Source organism: Lycorma delicatula, chromosome 3 (genome assembly GCF_047948215.1).
Source record: "Lycorma delicatula isolate Av1 chromosome 3, ASM4794821v1, whole genome shotgun sequence".
Classification (NCBI taxonomy): domain Eukaryota; kingdom Metazoa; phylum Arthropoda; class Insecta; order Hemiptera; family Fulgoridae; genus Lycorma; species Lycorma delicatula.
The window spans coordinates 141,877,043-141,903,864 of NC_134457.1; the positions used below are offsets into that span (position 1 = coordinate 141,877,043).

The 26,822-nt window shown below is 28.3% G+C and overlaps 1 protein-coding gene across 8 annotated transcripts in view; it reads left to right on the forward strand.

The window, feature by feature from the left end:
• The window catches only part of LOC142322063 (uncharacterized), a 516,135-nt gene that overhangs the window by 289,987 nt on the left and 199,326 nt on the right, over window positions 1-26,822 (forward strand). For all 8 annotated transcript variants that reach the window (XM_075360702.1, XM_075360700.1, XM_075360706.1 and 5 more), the window contains one exon: window positions 13,279-13,404. In XM_075360702.1, the coding sequence (XP_075216817.1) occupies window positions 13,279-13,404 (126 nt within the window). The remainder of the gene's footprint in view (window positions 1-13,278; window positions 13,405-26,822) is intronic.

Sequence of the window (26,822 nt, forward strand, 5' to 3'; positions counted from 1 at the left end):
AGAAGACCGAGCCGCCGATAAATCACGGAATTGACAAACATCAGCCTGTATTGTCGAAAGGTTTTCCCCCCTCATGAGCCTGCTCATCACTTCGGTCGGCCAGCTCAAAGACACTGCCTCTGTTAATTCATCATCAGACATCGACCGTGTCAAAATGTCCTTCATATCCTGTTCCCTCCTTGAGGTCTGCGTGGCTACCTCCACTTGACTCGAAAACCGTGCCACACAAACAATGCAGGGCGTTCTAGAAGTTGCCAACCCAGCCGATGTGACCTTCTCCACTTTCCTCGCCAGTTTGCTTAAAGTCCCCGAGCAGGCCTTAATCTCTCGTCTAATGCTGCTGGTCTCCCTCACCAGGGCTTTCAGCTTCTTGACCTGTGCCACTATTCCTTAAAGACTGTGTTAAAGTCACCTGTAGATGCCTCCTGGTGGATTTCACCGCGTTGCAATTAAAATAAAGTTGAAATATTTTTATTTTAAGATTAACATCTAAGCTTGGTAGTGATAAATTGATAAGTGTAGTTAATTTATCATGAATTGATCAACTCCCGTGTACAGATTCATTTATGTTTTGGGGATCACCATTTAACTAAAATTAGGAAGAATTTTAGGTTAATAAAGAAAGCCGTAAAGATATGATAGGAAAAAGTATTTAAACGTAGATAATCTTTTAACGATTTTCGATTAATAACGGTTCTTTCATTGAGTCAATAATAAATTGTAGATAGACAGATATTAAAACAAATTTAGGAATTATTTGTATTGAAAAAAATTATGTGAATGTAAATATACTTACACTTAGGATCAAATTATATGGTGAAATTATTTTATGACATTGGTAACTTTGGTAATGGAAATAGTTTACTAAACGTTTTAAACAATTTTTGATTGAAACATATTTTTGTTTCACATCAAGAATTTCATCTTATCATTACCGTAAATAAGTTGTCGTAATTGTAGGTTTAAAACTAGAATAGTTTACGTTATCCTTTTATGAAAAAAAATTGATTTATTAAATGATTTGTGAATCATTTGTCATTTATTTATTTTGAAATTTCATTTTTTTTTTTTTTTTTTTTTAGCATAAGTATTTTTCATCAATAATATTGTTTCTGAAACCTGTTTTATTCAAGTATATGTATTTGAAATCTACTTTTTTGTCACTTTTATTTGACGAGCTAAAACAATTTTCATTTTTTAGAGTAGAATAATGAATTTTTTCTGCCATAACGTGTGTTTCAAAATGGATATCGGGGTTTTAAAGTTATGTAATATTTACTACGTTTTTCTTACATTTATAAATTATACTTGATATGGCAGAGCAACTCAAACAGTTTTTGCTGTAATGTGAGCACCATTTGGCACACATCCAGCCGATAGGAGTGTTCATTCCATACTTGAATCAGCAAGTCTGGTGTAATTGATGCGACAGCTCTTTCAGTCCTGTGGCTCAAGTCGGGTTGGTCAGCTGGTAGCGGTGGCACATTCTTTATAAACCCCTCAAAGAAAAATATCGCACGGGCGAACGTGAAGACCACGGCAAACAAGCCCTGTCATCTGGTCCCCGGCGACCGATTCAGCGATCGAGGAGCATTTCATTCAACCAATCACGTGAAGCTTCATACGATAGGAGGCGCTTTATCTTGCTGCTGAATAAAGGTTTCTGGTTTATTGTAGTTGAGAAAAGAGCTACAGTTGTAGCATATCAAGATAATTCGTCCCAGACACACTTGCTTCTGCGAAAAAGACGATCTGTAAACTTGCCATCGGGATACTGAACAAAAAACATTCAGTTTTGGGGAGTTTCGTTAACACTGCAATATTTCGAGAGGATTTTCTGATCCCCAGGTGCGCACATTATGTGAGAGTTTGCTTTTTTATTAACATGAAATGTTGATTCGTCACTGAATACAATACTGAATACTGATAAAGAAAGTCTTCATCGTCATAGTGCATCAGTTCAATTGTGAAGCTAGCACGCAAACCATAATCTGTAGGCTTAGAGCTTGTAACAGCTGTAAACGATGTTGTCGCAGTTGTAAGCGTTTCTTTAAAATCCTCCACACAGACGTCACTAAAATTGCTAATTCGCAGCTAGCTTTCCTAACGGATTTCCTCAGACTACACACAAAAGACGTTGTCTTTACACACTCGGTCATCCTGTACTCTTCGCTTTACAAATACAGCTAGTGGTATAAAATTGTTTATACCACTACTAATTGTTACTACGAATGTTATTGTCACTCGGGGGATCACAACAAAACTTGAACGGTAATTACAGATTCACACTTGGAAAACTTCAAAACACAGAATACTGTCTGTTGGGGAATCGCCATCTTTGCTACTAGCGCTTTCAAGCGGAAGGTACAGAAAACAGTTTATGATCTTGCACACAGCTAAAACCACAGGGTATCCCATATAAAACGCAACCTAACCTTATATTGGTACGTATTGAAATAATAAAAAGGCATGTGTAAATGTAAATGTAATTTTTATTATCACCATCCTTACATTACCTTACATTTAGAGTAAATGTTGGAAGTAGCCGCCATCTTCTTGAATACAAGCTTCAATTCTTTTTACAGCGTTTCTTGCAACTTTTTTCAAAGTTTGTGGCTGGATATTTAATACAGCTTGTTCAATATTGACTTTCAATTGTTCAAGTGTTCGTGGTTTGTTGCTGTAGGCTTTTTCTTTAAGGTAACCCGTAGAAAAAAATCCGCTGCAGTCAAATCTGGAGATCTTGGTGGCCACAAGCCTCGACCGATAACACGATTACCAAAGAATTCCTCAACGAAATCAGAAGTTGAACCTGCGTAGTGCGATGTCGCACCGTCATGTTGTAGCCAGCAGTGTCTGTCTTTCTCTGCCAAGAGTGCAATGAGCTGAAATAAAATATCCTGATACCGTTCTGCATTAATGGTGTACTCGAAAAAAATAGGACCAATTATTTTCTTCCGCGATATCGCGCACCACACGCCCAACTTCTGCGGGTGTAATTGTTTTTTGTGATAAACGTGGGGATTCTCAGCACTCCAAATTATACTGTTTTGGCTGTTTACGTAGCCATCCAAATGAAACCGTGCTTCATCTGTGAAAAATAACGAATCCATAACATTAATTCCCTCACGCAGAAATCGACGGAATCGTTGACAATATTGTAGCCGTTTTTCTTTGTCGGGCTCAAGAAGTTGATGAACCGTTTGAATGCGATAAGGTCGTAATTGTAATTGTTTGGTCGCCCGATGAACAGTTGATTTAGACAAATTAATTTCAGCAGACAAACGTCTGATCGATTTATTTGGCGAGGCGAGTAATCGGTCTGATTTCAATGACTGTATCTGTATTCAACACTGACGCAGTGTTGTCACTGCGATCTTTTGTGTTCCTTGTTATTAACAGAACCAGTCTCTCTAAATTTTGTAACTAACCTTAATACTGATGTTTTGTTAGGAGCTGTTTTATCTGGGTACTTATGTATGAAACATGTTATGAAACAAATCTTGCACTGCAACCACTGATTTCGTACAGAAGTACGATTCAACAATGAAAACACGTTCATCTAGCGAAAACACCATCTTGTCTCTAGCAATACACTGAACGTTATGATTGCATTGTTGTTACTATCAGTAGTGTTCTACTGCGTCGCCGCGATGTTCAGATGTTGGACGAGTCCATTTCACTAACGAGTAGGGAAGTAAGCTTGACTTTTGAAATTTCATGGATGAGTAATTGATGGCTTGCATTTTATATGGGACACCCTGTATTTGAACTGTTCTTCAATTGCTTGTATAATTAATCTATGTACCTGAAAATTAAGAAATTTTAAAGCTACGTAATATCTCAATATTCATTTTGAAACAAACTTAAATTATTAGTAGTTGCTTCTCTTTAAGGTGCTAAAACATCTCAAAAAATAAAGAAAATTATAAACATTAGTTAGTCAAATTTTCCGTTAAGAAAGCTCTATAAAAAGCTCTGATGTAAATCTTTCATAAGATAAATTGAAAAAAATGAAGATTATTACGCTTTAAAAGTATTCATTCTTTAATTTTAGATTTATTCATATTTTTAACTTTTTATTGTAAAAGTTACAACAAAAAGTTATTAATAAAAGTTGTAGATAATATTATGCACAAAAAAGCCCTTTCAAAATTTTATGTGAGTTGTAGTTTTCAAGATAAACGAAAAATCATATGAAACCTTTATTTTCTAGATGGTGGCCGAATCGGGACGTCCCCCCACCCGAAAATTCAAATTTAAATTCATGTTTGACCCTTTTACACAATGAAAAAAATCGCTGTCTATCAAAAATGCACGGTTAGATGCCGGATTTACTGCACTACATATACAACTTGATATTAATATTAATCAAAGAAAAGGTTACGTAAAACAGTTAGTGTACTTCCATCGAGTACCAAGTTAACTAATGGAAAAGTAAGGAAAAATGTATTATAATAATAGAAAATTTCGTAAAAGCATTATTTTCGTATATTTCATTTTACGATGAAAAAAATATTTTTAGTTTTACGGTAATTACTTAGTTCGCTTCTATGCAAACCTGTTTTTGAATACAAAAATATTTTCAGTGTCAGTATCGGTGTAGTGCCAGGGACAGGTAATTATTGTTCGAACGGTACCATATCGAATTGTTTATAATGGAGTTACTAGCAAGCGTTTCATTATTAGTTTATGTATAAATTGTACAGGATATATACGTAATGTTTCGATTCTCTACAGGAAACAGTATTTTATATGCCACAGTTTTTTCGACGGACTGATAATTATTACAACTTTAGTTTACGAGTACTTCCAAAAATTAAAATAAAAAATTGGACTTGATCTACTCTATTCTAAAAATTCATTAAGAAAATATATAATTTATTAATTTCAATTGAAGTGTAGAGTAAAACTGAGGAAAATAATTTTTCTGATTTAATATAAAAGCGAACCTTTAGTCAAAAATTTTGATTCGACGAAGAAAGAAAATAGCAGTACTTCAATAATTTTTGAAGTGTTTAAGTTATTTTAAGGTCAACGCTACTTTTTTCTTTTTTTTTTTTTATAAAACCTGTAATTGTAAGAGGATTCCTATTCTCTATATAAAAAAAAAACTTATTTGATTTGTTTAACTATTTTACAAAATAATATTTAAAAAGCCAGAAAAAAAATTATTTTCATTATTTTCATTTTCAGAAAAAAATTATTTTCATTATTTTAATTGTAAGAAGTTTTTTCTTTCAAACAGAAATAATTTTTTCAAAAATCCACAAAATGCTTTTTATCTTTATGTTGTTTTAAATAACAGAATTCTTTTTAGTAAGGTGATTATTTAATCTTTTAATTGCTATGACGGACACCTTTAAATAATTCTTTGTTTTACATTAATCAATCTGAACATTTATATCTTTAAATTGAAAGAAAGCAAAATAATTTTTTAAAAATCAGTGCGGATTTAATTTCTCTTTTTTATTACATTTTTAAATTTTTTGAAGATGCTGTTTTACTTGTATTGACCCCAGGAAATTTTTTTACTACTTAATCAGGAAATTTTCATAGCTAGACTAATATTAGGGAATCGTTGCGATCGAAATACACAAAGAAATTTTATCATTAATTTATTCAATTTTAATCTTCAAAACTTAAATCGAGGGATACGAAATTTATTTGGATGTTAAAATTCACCATACATGTATCTTGAATTTTAAAATAAAGCATTAATATTATTGTTCTATTGAAAAAAATTGAAGTTAAATTTATTCTCTGATTATTTTACAAATTGGAATTCTTATTTTTAACTAATTAATTATTTTTGTTTTCTTATAATTAGTTACATCTGGTAATGATGAATCTTTAACAGTCAAAATGTGCTTCCTACTTATAGTTTTCATTTTTGTATACTATTCTTTAGGATATGTTTTTGCTATTTTATTTTAATAAACCTTTAATAATAACTGTTTTTGTATTATATATATAAATATATTAGATAAAATGTAATAGTAAGTTGTGAAAAGGGAAGTTTAACCTCCCTTTAACCTTCCATTTTCCATCAAGGATTTTTTGTAAGCAATCTAAATTAACTCGTTAACTATCTAAAATCGGAATACATAGCTAATCACCCAGTAAAGCTAGTTAGTTTAGAAAAGCAACTTAAATGTCACTGAAATGTTAATATAATATGATATGGATGGATAACATTGGTATCAGACCTTTTAATAGCTATAGATTTATTTTTCAAAATTTTAACAGATGATGCGGTTTTTATTTTATATATATTTTTTATTATAGAAATTAACTTTAAAAATCATTCTATCGATTATAAAAACTTAATTCGTTGTGGTATTTTAGGAAGTTTCTATATTCGTTGAAAGTAAAGTTCTATATTACTGACTAAATCATAGAAACTTGGTATATAGTATTAGTTACTGGAATGTTTTTTGGTTAGTATGCAGTTGTGCTTTGATTTAGATTTATATTTTTAATAAATTTAATTTAAATTTTTACCCGAGAAATACAATAATTATAGGTCTTTTTTATTACATTTCCGATAGTTTCTACCGTATATTGTGTGTCAATGGCACACAATATACGGTAGAAACCGTACAGTGTTGTGTTGTGTTGATTGACGATTTTTGGACTACAGTTATTAAAAATGTGTTTATTTATTTAAAGTTTTCTCTTGCTAAACTTATGGTAATTACACAGACTCTTTAAAATGTTTGTGATATTTTACTTTTCATATTTTTTTCTAGTGACAGTAAAATATTACTATATATAAATAATTTTTTTTATACTTGAAGGATCAGCTTAAGACTTACTGTCAAAAGTATAAAATTTACATTCTTTGATAAATCACCTCATTCACGTTGAACAATCAATTTGCTTTATTTAAAGAACACTTCAAATATTTATTAAAATTGTAATTTGTTTGCATTTTAACTAACTGGAGTGATTCTAGATTTTGTACTGATTTAATTTTTATTTTCTTAATTTAAATTATTTTCAGTCAGTTTATTTCAGTTATAATATTAGTATAACAGGAAATACGAATTCTGTTAAGTTCTTTGCATCGGGATAAACTAATTTTTCGCTCAGTTTTGAAAATAAATAAAATTTGGAGTATTGACTGACCCAAGCGAATGTTATCACATTTTAAATATTCAAAAATTGAAATTGGGGATGTTGATTATTTAAAAAAAGTTACCGGCATAATTTTGGGTCCAAATCCTTACTATTAAACCCACTCATTTATAACTGACAGTTTGTCAAACGGTTAGATTTTACATTTTTATTCCTCGGAAGGAACTGAGGAAAAACCAAAACAAAAAAAGCCTGAATTTAGGAAATATCTCCAGGTAGTTTATAAAGAACTAATAACCTCTCATCCTCTCTCTCTCTCTCTCTCTCTCTCTCTCTCTCTCTCTCTCTCTCTCTGTATAGTTGTGTGTATGTGTATATATATATACTAGCATCCCTGTTGCGGCTTCGCCCGTACTATTTGATTACTTACTTTTCCTGTCGCGGTCTATTCTTTTTATTTTATGATTTTTAGTCAAGTAACTGGAGGCAGGCGCAGCAAGTCTCGTGGTACGTACAGTAACAGTGACACGTACAGTAGCTGTGTTAGTTTGAACCGTACACCGTCGTACGCCTTAAAAATAAAAATTAAGAAAAAGCCCGAAAATTGTTTTTAGATATTTATTTTAAGAGTATTTGCAAGCCAAAATCTAGTGAATATCTCTTTTAGTGTAGTCAGAAATGAGTAAAATTTGCAACCGCCGTTGAAAATCTTTTTTTTTTACCTTTCTTCATCGCCTTTCAAGTTCTATTTCTGAAAAATCTATAAATTGGTTTTTAGGTATTCACATGAATATTACACACTAATCATCAAGATGATATTTTCATTTCTTACTGACTCGGGCTTTAAATCGGGCTTTAAAAAAAAAAAATTAAAAAATTCATTTTAACCCTTTAAACTTGAAATTTAAAAAAAAAATCCTTTCTTATTGCACTCTTATACCGTTAGAACTGTATGAAAATTTTCATCAATATATATATATATATATATATATATATAAATAACATGTCCTGACTGACTGATTCTCCAATAAAACAACGTCAAAAAAAAGCGAATATTGTAATTAGTACCTGAATATTTTATTCAGAAATGGATTACAATTAATATTATCCAGGTCCTAATAGACTGTGTCGATACCATCCGGAATTACATTGAAAACCCATTAAAATAAAGTTTCAGTAAATGATAATGAAATTCTAAACGTGTGAGGAATTTAAAAAGTGCACGAAATGTAAAACGAAACAGTATTTACGCCTTGGTATCAAGCCTTGATACCAAGAAATACTATATATATGTGACATCTAATTGTGTAAACGCTGTAAAAGTTTAACTTCTTTTCTTGTTAACGTTACGATATTGTTGTTAAGTAGGATAGATTACAGATAATAATTAATTAAATACTAATGGTTTGTGTAGAGTGAGCCTCCCTCTTTTACGTAAACACATAATAATGAGAGGTTTCCGGAAATTTTGAAATATTGAAGCACAATAGTTTTAATTCAAGACGTACTTGTGCTACTATTAACTACACGAAGTAGGAAAAGAAAATAAGGACGAATAATTGTCGCATGATACACTTGATTATTTTTCAATGTAATTTACAGGAAACGCTTGACGTACTTCTTCTCGCGGGGGAGAATCAACAATTGGGATACTTGAAGGTGGTTGTTTAAAAAGGGCGTGTCATCATGAAAGGAACTCTATGACTGACTACCTATTGTCACAGAATAACTTTGTCAGTGATTCAGTTAGCATTAATTTCTTTCATGATGGTTAAGGATTGTTTGTTCGTTTAGAATTGATAGATTTGTCTCTTTTGTTTTAAACTTGTATTTTATCGATATTAAGCAATCTTTAATTGGTGATTGATTAACGAAAAACTTTCTTCATCTATTTAATACAATTTTTTAAGCTTTGTCTTTTTTTGTCATTTTGGTGAACTTTGTGATTTTCTAATGTCAGTATTTTAAAGAGATTCTTATTATAGAAAACCTAGTTTATCCAGGCTGAATATTATCGAAAATATTCTGAAAGGAGTATTCAAATAATCTTTTAGTACGTTATTGTTGTTGATGAATACTTAAAAAATAAAACTAATTAAATTTAAAAGAAGGAGGTAAATTTGTTTATTGATATTAATGCACAAGTATTAAAACAGTGATTACTAGACGAATAGAAATATCTTGCGTAAATATGAAACTATCAGTCAGGAAAAAATCAAAAAAAGTCTTACTTTAAAGAGTATAATGTAAGCTAAATTTCAGTAATCGTTCTTGAGAATTTTACATTTAGTCCATAAGGTAAAATTAACACTGATAATCTCTTTGAAAGAGCTGAATGATATATGATTGATTGTAAATCGATCATTTTTTACTTGTAAAATTTTGTAAATTATTTTGAATTAAATTAACAACGTTAATGTTTTAGAAAATTATTTTAAAACGTGGGTGGAAAATAAATATATTCCTTTTTTTATAAATAAAAAGTAAATTAACTTTTAAACATGTTAGGACTTAAATGTCCCGGTTGGAGAAAACGTAGAGGTGCTTTTAGAAATTTATTGAAGTGGCTAGGGTGGCAAAAAAGAAGAGCTGTAACTACAGGTGTATTACCAGAAGCCACTAGAAGAAGACGATTGGATACACTAAGACGTCGAAGAAAGAAAAAAGGTTGTAATTTTTATGTAGTAAGTATGTGCTTTAATAAAGGTTACTAAAATAAAATCGGAAGGAAAACACATATAGGAAACGTTTACAAAGTATAAAATTAGAAGCGTAATTTCGATTTTCAAACAGCCAGTATCAGTAGATGCATAGAAATTAGTAAAAGTAAATACAAAAACGGAAGTAAAATAAATAAATGAATGTGATATGTGTATTAATAATAAAAAAAGACAGAAATATATTTTTCTAATGTTTTATGATTATAATTTTTATTTTATTTCTATTTTTATTCTTAATACTTCTTTGTATTGATTCATACATTTTTTTTCGTAGATATTTGCAGTTTATTGATATAAATGATAATGTTGATTTTTTTAATAATTGATATGCACATTCATTTTAAGATTCTTGTAACTGGTAAATAATTCTTGAGAGATTTTTTAAATTTTTTACAACTTTTTAGTTAAATTTAATTTATTATTAACATTAACATTTTATCAACAGTTATCATGTAAAATACAAAAAAAAAGTTATCTTAAATGATAGTTTTATATTACAAGCTACAAAATGTTTTTTTCTTAAATTGAAAACAGGATAAAAATTGTTGTTTATTACACTAAAACTAGGTTATAAATAACTTTACTTAGTCATCAATAGGATTCAGGATTCAATGATCCGCGGTAGAATTTCTGACTATCAATAGTTATGTATTCTTTCAATTCACGAGATAATATTATGTTATATCGATTTTTATTTTTATCTCAACTGATGCTTAGTAATAGGCAAGTTTTTTTTTTAATATTCCACATTTTAATTCAATTTTTTATCCGTTATTATATAAAGCTTTTTCAGACAGTTTTAAAAAAGATATATGTAAATATTATGAATAACAATTTCAACGAATTTTGGAAGTTGTAATCTTGAATCTAAAAAAATTTCCAGGTTAAATGAAATTTACTTTTTGGATCTCCAATGAAATCTCGTGATTTAATTTTTCTCATTATGTATTCCTAATTTTCCTGTCCCAGAAAATATGGAAGAATATTCGTTTTATTACAGACAGTTTACTGGGAACTCCTGTGGTGCAATTATTGTGTTGTACTTGTGACAGATTCTCGCTGTTATCTCTGTATAACCAGTCTTATAACTTAATTAAAATTGTATCGATTAATGTGTAAGTTAATCCAGTTTAAGGAAAATTAAGCTAAATCACTTTCAATAGCTATTCATCATTTTATATTTGTACATTTATATTTTTCATATTTGATGACTATTCATCAAATTCCTACAGTTTTCTTCTAAAACCAGTATTTAATACAGATTAACAGATTTACAGGTGTAACAATTTAAAATTAATTATATACAATTAACAAACGTAATTAAATTTTTACGTGCACATTATTTTATACTATTTTCTAATAGTTAGAAATGAATGGTTTTCATCAGTAAAATATCCAGGCAATATTATTATTTTAAGGCAACTTATAATTTATAAAAACTTATTATTTTAAGGCAGTCCAACAGAAATCATGTTTTATTTAATTTTAATTAGATTATAATCGTTTTGACTATTTAGTAAAAACTTTAGTTATTTTCTATAGGTGTTTTAAAGTTAAATGATAGATTTGTTCGGTACAATATTGTTACACTAGTATTTATTGTTATCATTCTAAAAGAATGTAAATGTTTACCGATTATAAGTACAGTACACGTATATATTTATGTATATATACGTACATATTCGGTATGAGTATTGTAAAACGTTGCGGATGGACTAATGGTGAGCCGCCACGGATGAGAGAGTTCCTCGACGCCCTTCCGGCAGGAGGCGGGTGCGCCCTCAGCTCGACAGTAGTAGCTGATCGCAGTGGTGTCGCACCTTGCTTGTTTGTTTGACCACTACCTGACTGTCTACATAAACTTTATCTGACACCTGTTTGATTTTTATGTTAAGGTAACATAAAAGGCACTTAATTTATAATTCACTTAAAAGAAAGTACTGGAAAAAATTATAATAATATTGCACTTTTTTCTTATTTTATGTATCTCAGCGATTTTTTTTATATATAAAAAAATTGGTATCAATTAAATCGTTATGTATTTTTCTTATAATCGATTGATTTCTTTTAGTATAGGGTGTTTACTAATCTTACTACTCTAATCTGTTGGAATTGTTAAAAAGCTACAGTCGACAATATTAGTGTAGCTAATACAAAATTTAAAGCTGCTTTGAGGTTTTAATCACATTAAATACCTGTCACTAATTATAAAATTTTACACGGACTTTTGTTCTCGTACATTCATTCACAGTTTTATCTACAGGAATTTCGTGGAATTTCATGAAAAAACCCAGGTATCAATTAAAATATTTTTAATATTAAAGGAATATTGTTTTGTTAATATTTTGAATAATACGAGTATATACATTTTAAAGGAATATTGTTTTGTTAATATTTTGAATAATACGAGTATATACATTTTACTTAAATTTGTTAATATTTATAAAAAAATTAAAGATTACGATATAATTTAATATTATCATCGAATCACTAGTTTATGAGCGTACTACTGTATGTAACTAAAAGAAGTGACATGTTTTTAAATACTAAAATACTGTATGACATTTACGTATTATGAATTTTTTGTATTTTAAATTAAATGAAATCGAATATGGTATAAATAATGTTAGAATTCGTAGTTATTTGGCATCATATTTACGAGTATTTTAGCAAAATAAAAACAATTGAACGTGTTTCTCATAATAACCGATACAGCGAAACTGTTCAGCATATAAACGTATGGGCAGTATGCTCAAAGTGTAGATTAGATTTAGCTGTCACTGTAAATTAGCATTTCACTTTTATCAAATAATTTTTAAGATCATAAAATTAATTTTGGAAAAAATAGTTTCTATTATTTATTTAAAAAGAATGCTGATAATGTAATTCAGAGATTTATTCTGAATTATTTCTTTAGGTAATACATTTAATTCAGTTATGCTTTCTTTATAGTTCAATTGGATATTTCAAAATTATAAAATAATTACGTCGATGAGTGAAGTTTTTACTTTAGAAATATTATACCAATTTTTGGATGACTGCTTGCTTTCAGAAAGAAACCCAAATTTTTAATTGATATTTAAGCAGGTTAAGCAGAATAGTTAATTAATAGCGTGATTTTCCCTTCCTGGGTTAAATACCTTGATCTTCCTAGGCTACTCGTTATCTAAAAAGACACTTAACGTCCATCGGATGTAGGTAGTGAAGATGCCAGGACTTATAGAAACAATGCATCGGGTTGGTGTAACCTATTAGCCAGTTGTGGATCGTCCTACTCTATTACTTGTCAGGTATCAGAATAATAAATCAGATCCCTGAAATACTTAGACAAAGCCGAGGATCCTAATCTTCCTAAAATATGAAATTTATATTTTTTATCAAAACGAAATAAAAAAAATCATTACGATTTTATTTTTTTCCCCTACCAAACTCTGCAACTGTGGTAACTGTTTATTTGATTAATCTGTATTGTTTTCAGGAACAGATTCAGGTAGTGGCTCGCAAGATACGAAATCCCAGAACGAAACTGTGATTCATGCTCAAGTAAAGACTGTTACCACCGAAACAACTGCTTGCACCTCTTCCAGTCAGCCAAACAAGCAAGGTACATAACTATTATAATATAACCTATTTTCACTACATTACAGTAGATTTATTTTTATACGTTAGGCTAGTGTTGCCTTTGTAATATTAATGTAAAACTATCTCTTATGTGGATAATTTAGCATTTAGTCTGGAATTAATCTAGATTGTTTTACGCTATAAGCTGTATACCCATACAAAACGAAACAGTATTCGAAGGCCTATCATTGTTATTCAAATGATACGTTATGTGTGCGGGAAACTAACTGTTATCCGTCGATCGAATGTTGTGAATGCATTGTAAACACATTCCATGCAGGTATGAAGTGCATTTACTTAATAGATTTTACGTATTACGCATAAAGTTCTTGAATACATAGTGTATATTATTATTCATAACGTATATCTGCCTACCTATCTATCCGCAGTATTTAAAGTAGGAACAATATTCTGCACATAATTATAAAAAATTTATAAACTATTTTACATAGACATGTATTTTGCATTTAGACGTAATGCATTAGTGAAATTGATTAAAATCCCGGTTATATTATAACACGGTTAGGGTTTGCTTCGTTCCCCCGGCCGTCTAGCCAGGGCTCCGCTCCCTGGACCTCCGACGCGTTCGTTATTCTTATGGTTGTAAGCATATAAATATTTTACAGATATTTATGAAGGAAAAAAGTATTTTACTTTATTATATTTCTATTGCCATAGTAATATAAATATAATAAAATAAAAGGCTTAATTTTTCTTTCTTTAATGTCTTAATCCCGAAGAGGGCTAGAGCCTTGATTTATGGCTTAAAACTTTCCCTAGGATAACGAAAATGTATCCTGAAAATTGAAAAGCAATCGGTCGATTGGTTCTTGTGTTACAAACAAACAAACTGACAGTTTTTTTTATACATAAGATGTAAACTAGAAAATCTGTTAACTTCCTAACTTAGTTCGTTAAACAATGGATTAATTTATTAATGATCATTGGTTCGGTTAGAACTGAAGTTCGATTTATAGTTGAGAATTGGCGTTTTTCAACTAGTTAGAAATCAATACTTGATTATGCAATTCATAAAATGCAAAGATTTTCAGGTAAAATAAGCTTATATTATGCAGTTTTTAAAATAAATAATTTATAGGAGATTATCTATACGTACCAAAAATTTCTAAGCTCTTGGTATCAAAAAACTAATCTTTTAAAAAAGCACTTTAAAATAAATAACGTTTTGTGATCCTAAGGTTTTTAGATAAAATATTCAAATAAATATCTAAAAACAATTTTCGGGTTTTTAAATTTCGATTTTTTTTTTAAGCGGTGCAACGGTGTACAGCGCGACGGCTCAACCAACACAGCCACTGTCAATGTTATTGTATGTGTGACACGACTGGCTGCACCTGCCCCATTTACTTCACCAAAAAAAAAAAAAATCATGAGTAACTAAAAACGGTTATCTCCTAGCGGTGTTTGTTATGTAACGCTAAAACCGGGTAAATTATATTGTTACTCATCCTTTGTACGGGTAACCAGCTTTAACTATTATTTTTAAGACGAGGCCGATTATTTTCAAACCCGTATTCTTCAGATTACTCAAAGTTTCGGGTTCTAGTTCCTAAATCGTTGCTGTGAAGAAATTACAATACACTGTTTTTATAAACTGAACAGGATTTAATTTCTATTTATCAATATTATTCTTATAAACCTGAATTTAAGAACAGAAAAGGGTCAAGGGAACAGAGCCCCTGGCTAGACGGGAAAGGCGAGCGAAGGGAGCCCTGACCGGTTAGTATATGTTTGTATTTTGTGTGTGTGTGTGTGTGTATGCGCGCGCGTCCGTGAGGAAATAAATATAATGAAAGGCCTAAAAATAGTGGATTTTTATCCCGAAATGAAATCTTTTAATTCAAAATCAGATCTGAAAACCACGCAAAATGATTGTCTTGTTCTAAAATTGTAACACTTTAGTTGATTCGCCGACATATGCTTGGGGACATAAATAAACATTCCTTTACATTAAAACGTCATACATTATGCATTCATATCTATCTTTACTTAATTTTTCATGATTACCGCTGTCTACTTTGACATACTACGGATTTATTGAAAATATATAGAAATATATCAATGTCAAAAGGGTACTGTACTTCAAGATAAGGCGTATATATAAATATAACTTGCCAGTTCTGCAATTGAATGAAAATATGTTCCTCTTTTCTGGTTGTTATGTTTATAGTTTTTTGTGTTTGGCAAATGGAAAGCATTGTGCTTTTTGGTCATGGCACAAGGATGTCTAGGATTAACCCAGCCATTATTTAAAAACAATCAGAATTGTTGTAATTATTAATATTTAACATTTATTTTTATTTTTTGTAGAAAATTAAAATTACTGTATTAATTTTACAGATGGCAAGATCTGCTCTCTGCTTTCTGATATCTCTTTTGATATCTTGCTATCTATGCAAAATCGTTAAGATCTTACTACATTTTTTTTTCTAGAATCTTAAATGCATTAAATTTTTAGCATGAAAGCTGCAGATTGTTTCAAATAAAAATCTTTGTTTGGACATCTTTACTAATTATTATTTTTAAATTATTGTATTATCCTGTTATTAATGAAATATATTTTACTAAACATTTTTTTTTAATCTAGTTCTAATACAAGATGGCAACACTAGCAATATTTTATATGTATAAATTATTTATAAAATTTAAGTATTATAGAAAATAGTTATTTTTATAATTTATAATTAGTTACTAGTGCATGAAATGTATTGCATGTACAGACGTTGTATTTGCTGAATTAACACTTATCTGCTTTTTTTGTAAATCATTTTAACAATTTGTTGTGTATCCCGTTTTTATTCTTCACTTAAGTGTATTCTGTGTTGAAATACCAATCAAATGAAATAATATATTTTAATTTTTAAATATTATTCTAAATAATAAAATAAATATTTTCAAATAAATCTTTCTTTGAAATCTACTGGTTTAGGTAGGAATTTTACTGCCAGGTACCTTTTTGTAACTTATTTGAAGATTTTAAGTAAATTTCTTATTACAGGACTGTTAATATAACTTTGTTATTTGAAATCAAATTCATATTTAAAGATCTTTGTAGTATAACTTAAATAATAGAAATATATTATTTAACTTAAATACGTTGTTCTGCATTAACATTGAAATCTTAAGTTTAGTTGACTCTTATGTCTTAAATTATTTTTTCGTTAATTAATGTTTTTTTACCTTAGACAGTTCCTTAACACGGTCTTGTCTTCGTAATTTTTTTTTATTGATGTATTGCCTCAGATTTAAAATTGTATTTCTTAAGGGGGTGTTATGTCATCTTATACTTCGTCCTTTTTTTATCATTAACTCCTTCCATTTTTCCCGGATTGTTATTTTAATCAGGCATTCCTTCATATTGAACAAACCGTGTTATCTATTTTTTTTTAACTTTGTTAATTAAACAAAATAAAGGGCTTTCTTTAGTTCCTTATAGTAGCACTTCATTTGTTAATTTCATCTGTGATTTTATTTTCTCGACTTTCTAACAAGCTAGCATCATTTTTTGCCCTCTTGTTAAATCTGCTTATTTTATAAATTTGGCTAAATTAAATATCAATTTATACTTAGTATTTCATCGGACTTATCCTTAAGTTTTCATCCTTTCTTAAATGATTATTTTAGTTTTAGTAAATACTTCTTCGTTTTATTGATAATTTCTTTCTTACTCTCGTACACGTAATGAAAAGTTCGAATATTTGTTCCAAGTCCTGAAAATCGATTATTAGTATATCGCTCTTCCGTTTCTCTCGGTTTTATCACATTCTATAATTTTCAGTATCGTTCAATTTTTTGCGATAACGATTTTGATCAGAAAATTTTAGAAAAGTTTAAACACCTTAAACCAGCTACTGTTTGATTCTGATTTTCTAATCTTCTCTTTAGCGAACATTTAATTTAATGCGAATTGAATAAGGCCTACTAAGACAGTAAACTCTCTCCTCTTCCTTAATTAAGATATTCCGTCTGGAAATCCCTTGTCTTCCTCGTATAATTATTTTAAGAGAGTAGGTGAAGTAAATCGTTTCCATAAATAAAATGTTATATAAAAGAAACTTTTTGAATTTTTTAAGTAAAATTACTGTATTTAAAGTTACTATATTATATTGTATTGTAGTTCTAAACTTTACGAACGCTTAATTTTTTTATAATTAAAAATAATTATCTTTATTATAAATAATTCACACCATTTATGACACAAAATTTGCTTTTATACTTCTTACAATCTTCATTAGTAGCCAACGTTAAATGTTAACAAATTTTTTAAATTCTTTATTAGGGAGAAATGAGAAAATTACTTATAATATTAAATACTGGTTGAATAGGTCAAAAATATAGTTTTACGGAAAAATTTAATAGTTTTTAATGTTCTATTTCATAGAAAAACTGTTAGTCTAGTTATTGCAAGTAAACAGAAATTATTAATTTATTAGAGAAGCACTGTCTCTCTTCTTTAAAAAAAATAATAAATAAATAGCTGAGATTAACTGTACAATAAAAAAAAATTAAAATTTTAAAAATCACGAAAATAAGTGACAAAAGCTATGAAATGAAACATAAAAAGTATGAATTTATTAATGGAATAGAATATAAGACTTAAATAATGAAAAGTAGTAATATGTGATAGAATATTAGAAAAAGTGATACATATTCAAGTCACCAGAATTTTAGTGAAGACTCGCTTGGAAATAAGTTAGGAAAAAATACTTCCTATTTAAAATCATTTAGAAAAAACCTTTTAAGTTATTAGTAAATAAATCAAATCCCTTTTATCTATGAGTCTGAACTATAATATATAATTTAAAAAATATATATATGTATATATATATATATATATATATTCATGAAATGAAGTTAACTGTTAAATAATTACAAAAAACAGTACATAAAGTTTTATAATAATGGTAACCTACACATAAATACATAAATAAGTAGAATCTTTACATTTAGAAATATAAAAACACTTCTCATAGCTACGTATATATCGTAAATTAAATATTATATATTTATACACATTGGCAGTCTTTTCCTGATTTATCTTCATATCCCGGCTATTATCACTGATGTCCTGCAAGATATAGTTATGATATAATATTATTAACTGCAATATGATATTTTACTATTAAAATGTAGATTGTGCCAAAATATATTTATTTAATTTTTGTGGCAGGCGTTTTCAAGAAACATAACTAATGAGTATTTTAATTAAAGATTTCATAAGCAAAATATATAAAATCCAAGATGCAATAATTAATAAATATTCTAATTTAAGCTAATGCATGTTTCTTAATGAAGGCCTTGTTATCTTTAAACTTTAAATCAATTCAATTAAATAAAATGTTTTCGTTAAAAAACAAAATGCTAATTAATCAGTTAACATTATTTTTCCCTCAATCATTACGATGCTAATTTAGATTGCATGCCGTAAATAAGGCAGAACATAAATTTAATATGTTGATGACACTGTCATCGAGTTGTTTTTTGTTAAGTAGAATTTTATTATTCTATAGTTTCTTACACGTGGATTGAAGATATTTTTAAAAATCAGTATTCTTTTTTCGTGAGAATATATTTAAAAAGTGTAAAGTTTCAAACACACACGGGCGCTGTACCCGCACACAAATCTATTTTTTACTTTGACCACACCAATTTACCATGACATTAGACAATTTTATTGTCACGTCCGTTCTTAATTATATAACACTGAAAACTATCTAATAATAGAGAATATATTTTAAAATTTAAAAATCGTTAGTTTAAGTATTTGTTTTTTTTTTAAATTCTAGTCTAGAGATTTCATGAATTTTCATAAAATATATATAATTATTCCTTAATTCCTATTTTATGACCAGTATTATAAAAAATTAGAAAGTTTCATGATTATATTTTTTTTTTGTGAAAGAATTATTTATCTATTTATTTTTGAGGAGAGCTTCAAATTTTTTATTAATCTGTGCAAGGATTTAGTATAGTTTAATCTAATGAAGTTAAATGTAAACACTACCGTGTCTGTACCACCTAATACCACTAAGTGTTAGTTACACTTCTCTGTCAACACACACAGAAATTAATTTTATTTTTCTGAGAAAAACAAATCTCGTAACCCCGATTGAAAGGCTATTACTTATATTTTTTTAGACAGGACCGCAATTTTCCAAAAATTCTAAACTGAAATTGTCAAAAACGATTCTTCAATTTCAGAAAAAAGTTACTATATCTATTGTTTAGACTGTTGGAAATTTTCCTAAAATTATTGTAGAAGAAAAATCACTTTTTGTGATGTATAACCGCAAAATATAGCCTACTATTTTACAAATATTGGTTGGAAAATTTTTAAATTGATTCAGTGTCTGATTATTATTATATCAGTCTAAAAAAAGGTGGTTACACACCCTTTAAAATATCGTAGAGTGTTCCAAAGACGTTACGGGTTGTCGTGAAAGTACTATGATTTTAAGATCGATAGCTTAGAGAAAGTTTAATTTCTGTAATCCCAAAATTATAATATTTTTACTTAGTTACGCTGTACATGTCTTGAGATGAATAGTATATGAGAGAACTTTGTACCATTATCTTGTAAAGAGAATAACTACGTAGATTAGCTATGTATTAAAACATCCAGGTTTTGTTAATTTGGTAATATAAGGATGTTTAGAGGATAAAATACAGAAATATTTGAGGAAATAAAAGGAAACAAATATTGAATTGTATAAAACTTATAATTGTGGATGTAGAATGTATTAATTTCAATAAAGTTGAAAAAAAGAAATTCAGAACAGAAATGTATGAAAAATATCATAAATACGGTAAAAAAAAAAAATATATATATATATATATATATATATCGTGCATAAAAATGATCAGTATATCCATTGTTAACATATCTATATTTATGTTTAATATCTTATAAAGAGACCGTAATGTATTTATCCAACTTTGCAGGAATTTGACAGATTTTGATTATTTATTTATTTTTATCTGACGTTGAAGTAATAACTAGTAAAATCTTCTTATATGAATCCTTCACCCCCAAATATTATTAAAAGAAATTACTTGTAAGAAGAGCTTTATTCTAATAAAATTCAGTCATTTGAAAAAAATTCTGAAAGTTAATTATAGGTGTTCAGAAAATCTAAAAAAGTGCAATAAAAGTTCAATATTAGATCTAAAAATAAAGGTATTAAAATTTTCTCAAAATTCGTTAAATGGTTCTCGAAAAATTATTTGAAATTATCCACTCTAGACAAACTTGGCAAAGTAGAATAATAATAACCGTATTGGTTTATCTAGTTATTCTTGTAATGTGGATGTGGGCAGGTACGTAAAAGTTATACAAACACTTAGATAAATGCTCATATTTAACTGTAAAAGTTAAAGAAAACGGGTAAAAGAAGGAAAACCGGCCGTTTACAACAAACATAACTCTTAAAAGACTCTCCTAATCCTTTTATTACACTGATCATAGTAAAAAACCAAGATTTAAAACGAACATGGGGCTTTGTAATGGTTAATGAATAGATTGCCGCCATTCATTAGAAAATCTGGTAGATTTCTTTTGTCAAAAAACTTTTATTAACAATATTTTACTCTCAACAAAATAAAAGAAAGGTTTCAAAACAAAACCGTTTTTTTTTTTTTTTTTTTTACCGACCCAAAATTGAAAGCCATTAGCAAAATACTCAGTAAAGATTGAATATTTAAAGTTCAATAAAGTATGCATAAGTTCTCATTTTGTTCGTATTACAGATGTGATTATAGCAGTAAAGAATAACTTGGCTTAATCGATACATTTCTGAATGTGACTTGGTGGTTTCCGTAGTTATGTAAAAGAAATAATTTGTATTTTAAAATTAAAATTTTTTAATATATACGTATATTAAAGGCAATAACCGTTTAATTTTATTTAAAAATATATGTAATTACAATAATTGCTACTTATGCAAGGTATTTTCGTTTCTCCTTCTAACGGACCGTTAGAATTTTGTCAGACTGAAAATATTTTCGTGAACTATTTTCTTCTTCTTATAATCAAATTCACACACATACACACACACACACACACACACACACACACACACACACACACATATATATATATATATATATATATATATATATATATATATATATATATATATATATATATATATATATATATAAATTAAACACAAGTTGTATTACGTTAAATTAAATCTAATTGGTTAAAAATATAAATACCTAAAATTAAATATTATTTTATTATATAGCGCTGTACTAAATTATGCAACAGGAAGTATATAATTTGTTCTGATGAGAATATAATTAATTATAAATTATATAATCAAGTAGAGAATGGTTTTGTGAGGTAACTCGTTATAAAAAAAAACGTTTTCCAAAATTTGCTTTGAAGGATCAAGGAGATCACCCACCTTCATCACCGTATCATCAAAAACTAAAAAAATAAAAATGTAAATAAAAAAAAATTGTTATTGTCTAAATTAATAATCTGTATAAAATTATTGGATTAAGTAAATTAAATTGTACTGAAAAGTATAACAATTTTGAAACCGTTAATTAAAAATTGTTTCAGTATGTTCATTTAAATACACTTAAAAATATATAGAAAACACAGGTTTATCTAATTATCATTATTTAAGAACAATGTAGTGTTATTTCTGTAAAAGGATATCTCTTTAAAAAAGAAGTTTTAAATAAACTATAGTATAGTTTAATTAAAGGTGAAAATTATAAAAAAAACTTTACAAATATGTTTTTGTTTTGTTTTTATAATTCTGATCTTAAAATAGATTTTTGTCGATTTTTAAACATGGTATATGATCTACGTAGTGTTTCGAGACGTATTCCCCGAACTTCAGGTACTAATTCAGTACACCAAAATGAGCAAAAACGTTCGTATTGATATAAGTCCTATTTTTCTTTGTTTTCCTTCTGGGCGCCATTTTGTGATTTTCAACACAGAAGATTATTTCTCAGGAACGGTTAAACCTACTTTAATTAAATTTGGCAAATCTAAGACCAGTGTCTTATTCTACAAAATAAAAAAAAATTGTAAACGCCGTAATGCAAGTTGATCATTTTTATTAATTTACAGTTATTATTTATTATTAATAATTTTTATTACAATTAGTGGAAGAAATAAAAACAGGCAAAAAATTATCAGTTTGCATTACGGTGTGCAGGCTTACTTCCGGGTTAATTGACTTCAATAAATCAATTGTTTGTCAACGGATTTTTACAAATTAGGTGTCATTTTGTTCAAAATAAAATGATTAATAGATTTTTAAGAAATAAAAATTTGATCAAACATAATTATAAAAATATTGAAGATTAAAGAATTAATATGGCCGCCATTTTGAAATTTATCAAGGGGACGTTTTCAAAATTATTTATTTTGTAAAATAAAACAGTCTCAGATTTCCCAAATTTAATTAAAGTAGGTTTACCCGTTCCTGAGAAATAATCTTTTCTGTTGAAAATCACAAAATGGCGTCCAGAAATAAAACAAAGCAAAATAGGGCTTATGTCGATATGAACTGTTTTTCTCATTTTGGTATCCTGAATCAGTATCTGAAGTTCAGTGAATACGTCTCGGAACACTTTGCATATCAAAATCTAGACTTGAAATCTTTTAATTAAATTAATTTATGAGACCATTAAAATAAATGGTCTCAATTTCATTAATATCTTGATTAATCTATTAATCGGACTCTATGATGGTTAGATAATTAATTAAAAATGGTAATAGAAGCAGAATAAGGCCTTTGTCGTAGTTTAAAATATTATGCTGTGAAACACAAAAATGTTTCTGTTGTCTAATTTGACAGAAATAAATATTATTGCTTTTTAAAATAAAGGTACACAAATTTAATGAACCTTTTGCTTCCTTATACGAAGTAAAGGAAGTATTGTGATCGCGAAAAATTTCGGTTTCCAGATTTCAACGGAAATATCCATTTTTACCATACCTGAATCCATTTTGACTAGTTTCGGCGTGACGTCTATACGTACGTACGTAAGTATCTCGTATAACTAAAAAACGATTAGCCGTAGGATGTTGAAATTTTGAATTTAGGATTGTTGTAACATCTAGTTGTGCACCTCTCCTTTTGACTGCAACTGACTGAACCAAAAGTGTCCAAAAAAGCCCAAGTCCAAAAAAAATTGGATTTCGGACTTTTTGTTAACTATTGAGAGCTTTTCAACGATATACCATAAGTGGTACTTATTCTCATTAGTTCCATTATTAGAGCCAAATAAAATTTTAATTAATGAAATATTTGGTTTTAGGGGAAGGCATATCGGTTCAAATCAGATTTCATCTCTTTTTAACTTTTATTTTTTTTTTTTAATTTAAGTATATTGATTTATTAATAATTATTAATCTCCGACTGTAAAAAAAATTTACGATGAATAATAATTCAATATAACAAAAAAGAAAAAATATGAGAATTTTTTAATGAAATAAAATTTTACGTATTTTTCATTTTAAAAAAAATGTGTAAATGTAATTTAATAGGGGTACAAGGAAGTCATGTGTTGCCCACACCAAAATTTTTAAAATTAAGGTTCTTTCTTTTCCTATTTAGCCTCCGGTAATTACCTTTCAGATAATACTTCAGAGGATGAATGAGGGTGATATGTATGAGTGTAAAAAGCCAACCCACCACCAAAGAACACTAGTATCCCCGATCTAGTATACAAATCTGTGTAAAAATAACAGACTTTACTAAGACTTGAACGCTGGAACTTTCGATTTCCAAACAAGCTGATTTGGGAAGGCGCGTTCGCCACTAGACCAAGCCGGTGGATTTAAAAAGGTAAGGTTAATCGCGCGAATATTTACTATTATTAACAGGTGTACTGCAATAATGTTTTTTGAATATATTGCTATAAAATTAATAATAACTTTAATGGTGAAATTATACAAAAATTAAAGACGTAATTTTTTATTGTTACGTCTTCTAAAAGCCTTTTACTTCAGTTATAAAACGCATTAAAATACGAAACCAAGGAAATTGCAGTCATTGTTGCAGTTTAACTATGAGATTAAATGATATATGAGTATATAGGTAACCGCGCCTTTGCAAATGCAGAATTAAGAATTTTAATGGAAAGGGCGCAACGCTCAATTCAATAATTGAAGAAAGGTTGAATCTTCCGTCAACTACAGTATTATATTAGTCTTGGTAGATCATATGAATTTTTAATCTAGCAGTACGAGTATTATATGTAGATTAAGACTAAATTGAAGTAGGTTATAATTAAAGTTGCTATATTTCCCTTCTGTCTTTAATAGTCACATTTAATTCCACCTTCCATGACATCTATATACATAATGAATAATTATAATCTAATTAGATTCTGTTTTACGAGTAAGTGTGGGGTGATAAATGATTACCATAGCGATTTTATTAATTATAAATCTGTATAAAAAAATAAAATAAAACGTTTAATCTAGTGTAACCAGTATCGTACCACCTGAACATTTTACGAATTAAAATAAATAAAAGTTAATTTAAAATTACATAAAATGTTTCTGAAATCCTTTTCCGTTCACACAATAACCGAATTATAACACTAATTAACCGAACATAAGATAAAAAGGACAGATTGTAAAACAGTAATTAAAAGATATAAATAAATTACATTTTTTAATTCATCTTCTACTACAGTGGTTCCCAAAATTTTCCGAGTCGCGGCGCTCTTTTTCAATTAAAATTTTTCCATGGCGCCCTATCCTAAGTAAAAGTATGACTACTCGTAAGCAAGAGATAAAAATAAATAAAACTCGTGTATCTTCATTATTTTTTTACTTTATTAATATTAAATTAATAATTATAAATGTCTTGGTTCAATTAATTATGAAGCTTTTATCACATTTTGCGGCTTCCCGGAGCGCCGCGGCGCACAGTTTGGGAATCACTGTTCGAGTGAATAAACATGAAGTAATAAATTTCTAGAGAAATTTATAACTTCTAGTTCAATCTCTTATTCCCTCAGAATAATTATTTTGCCTCGTGTTGAAGTAAACATCGAAGAACACTGGATTTAAATTAGTTAATATGGAAATCAGACCATACGGCATGCTAAATAGCTATTAGTCAACAGTCGGCTCTCGAATGTAGGATTTTGTTGAGTAAATCTAACATCGTAGACTTTTATCATGATATTTTTCTTTTTTCAGTAAACCGGTTGAGTTGTGTTTCCCTTTTAGGTTTATAGAATATAATTTCTATTAATTGCAATGTGAGTCATTTTTTAAATGAGGATGAAGGTTAATTTGAATAAGAGCCAGCAGTGTGTTTGTTTACCTTCGTATACAGGATAATACCATTCTGAGGGATATCTTCTAAATGAATTAGTAACTTAATTATAATGAAATCCTTTTAAATTTTTAGGAATTGTATGTTAGAATTCCAGTAAAAATGCATAAATTTTTTATTTATTTACAACTTTGAAGGATATTGAAACCATCATTTTCAGGTGTTTCTTTTTACTTTATTTTCCGATTTATTTGAATTTGAATTGATACGTAATTTTTATAAGTTTTTTAATATATATTATTAGCAAAAAAATATTTTTAATATCGTCGAGTTTTTAAAATATTATAGAGTTATTATTATTCAAAAAAAATATCGAGTTTGCTCATTAAAAATTGTAACTTCCCCTAAAGAATTAGAAGTGTTTTTATCTTTCATTCGTAAGTTTCTGGATTTGATTCCGGTTCGCGTTGAAATTTTTCAAACACTAAATAATTAATTTCTCATTACAAAAAAAAAAGAAACAAAAAAAACATCTGGAACTTTAGGTATACTTGGATGTCATGCTGTCTTGGATAGAGTAGATAAATCAATAACGCATAAAAAAATAAAATGATAAAAACAGATTTAATAAATTATTTTCATTTTCAAATTTCTGTATTTTTAACCTTTTATGGAATATCCAGTTATGGATTAATAAATACGTAATAATTTTTTTCTTCATGATAATTTACAGATTTATGAAGTACATCATAACTTCACAGAGTTTGTGGTTAGTCACAGTTAATTTTGTTCGATGGGTCAGTAGAGTTGTTTAAAATATGAGATCGGAAGTTGCGATTTGTTTTGCATTCTGGATCATGGTCACAGTTACTGAATTTTACTCTTACATTAATTAATTTTAATTAACCCGGCATGATAACGTACGTGAACAGAAAAAAACAAACAGTGGGTTTTTTCCTGTAGGTGAATTCATAGGAATTAAAATTTAATCATGTTTCTTTCTTTTATTTAAAAATTTGTATTTGAAAAAAATTTCTTTGGAGAATATTTGAAACTATTTTATAAATTTTATTTTTTCATCAAACTTATATATTTTTATATATATTCTTATAACGTT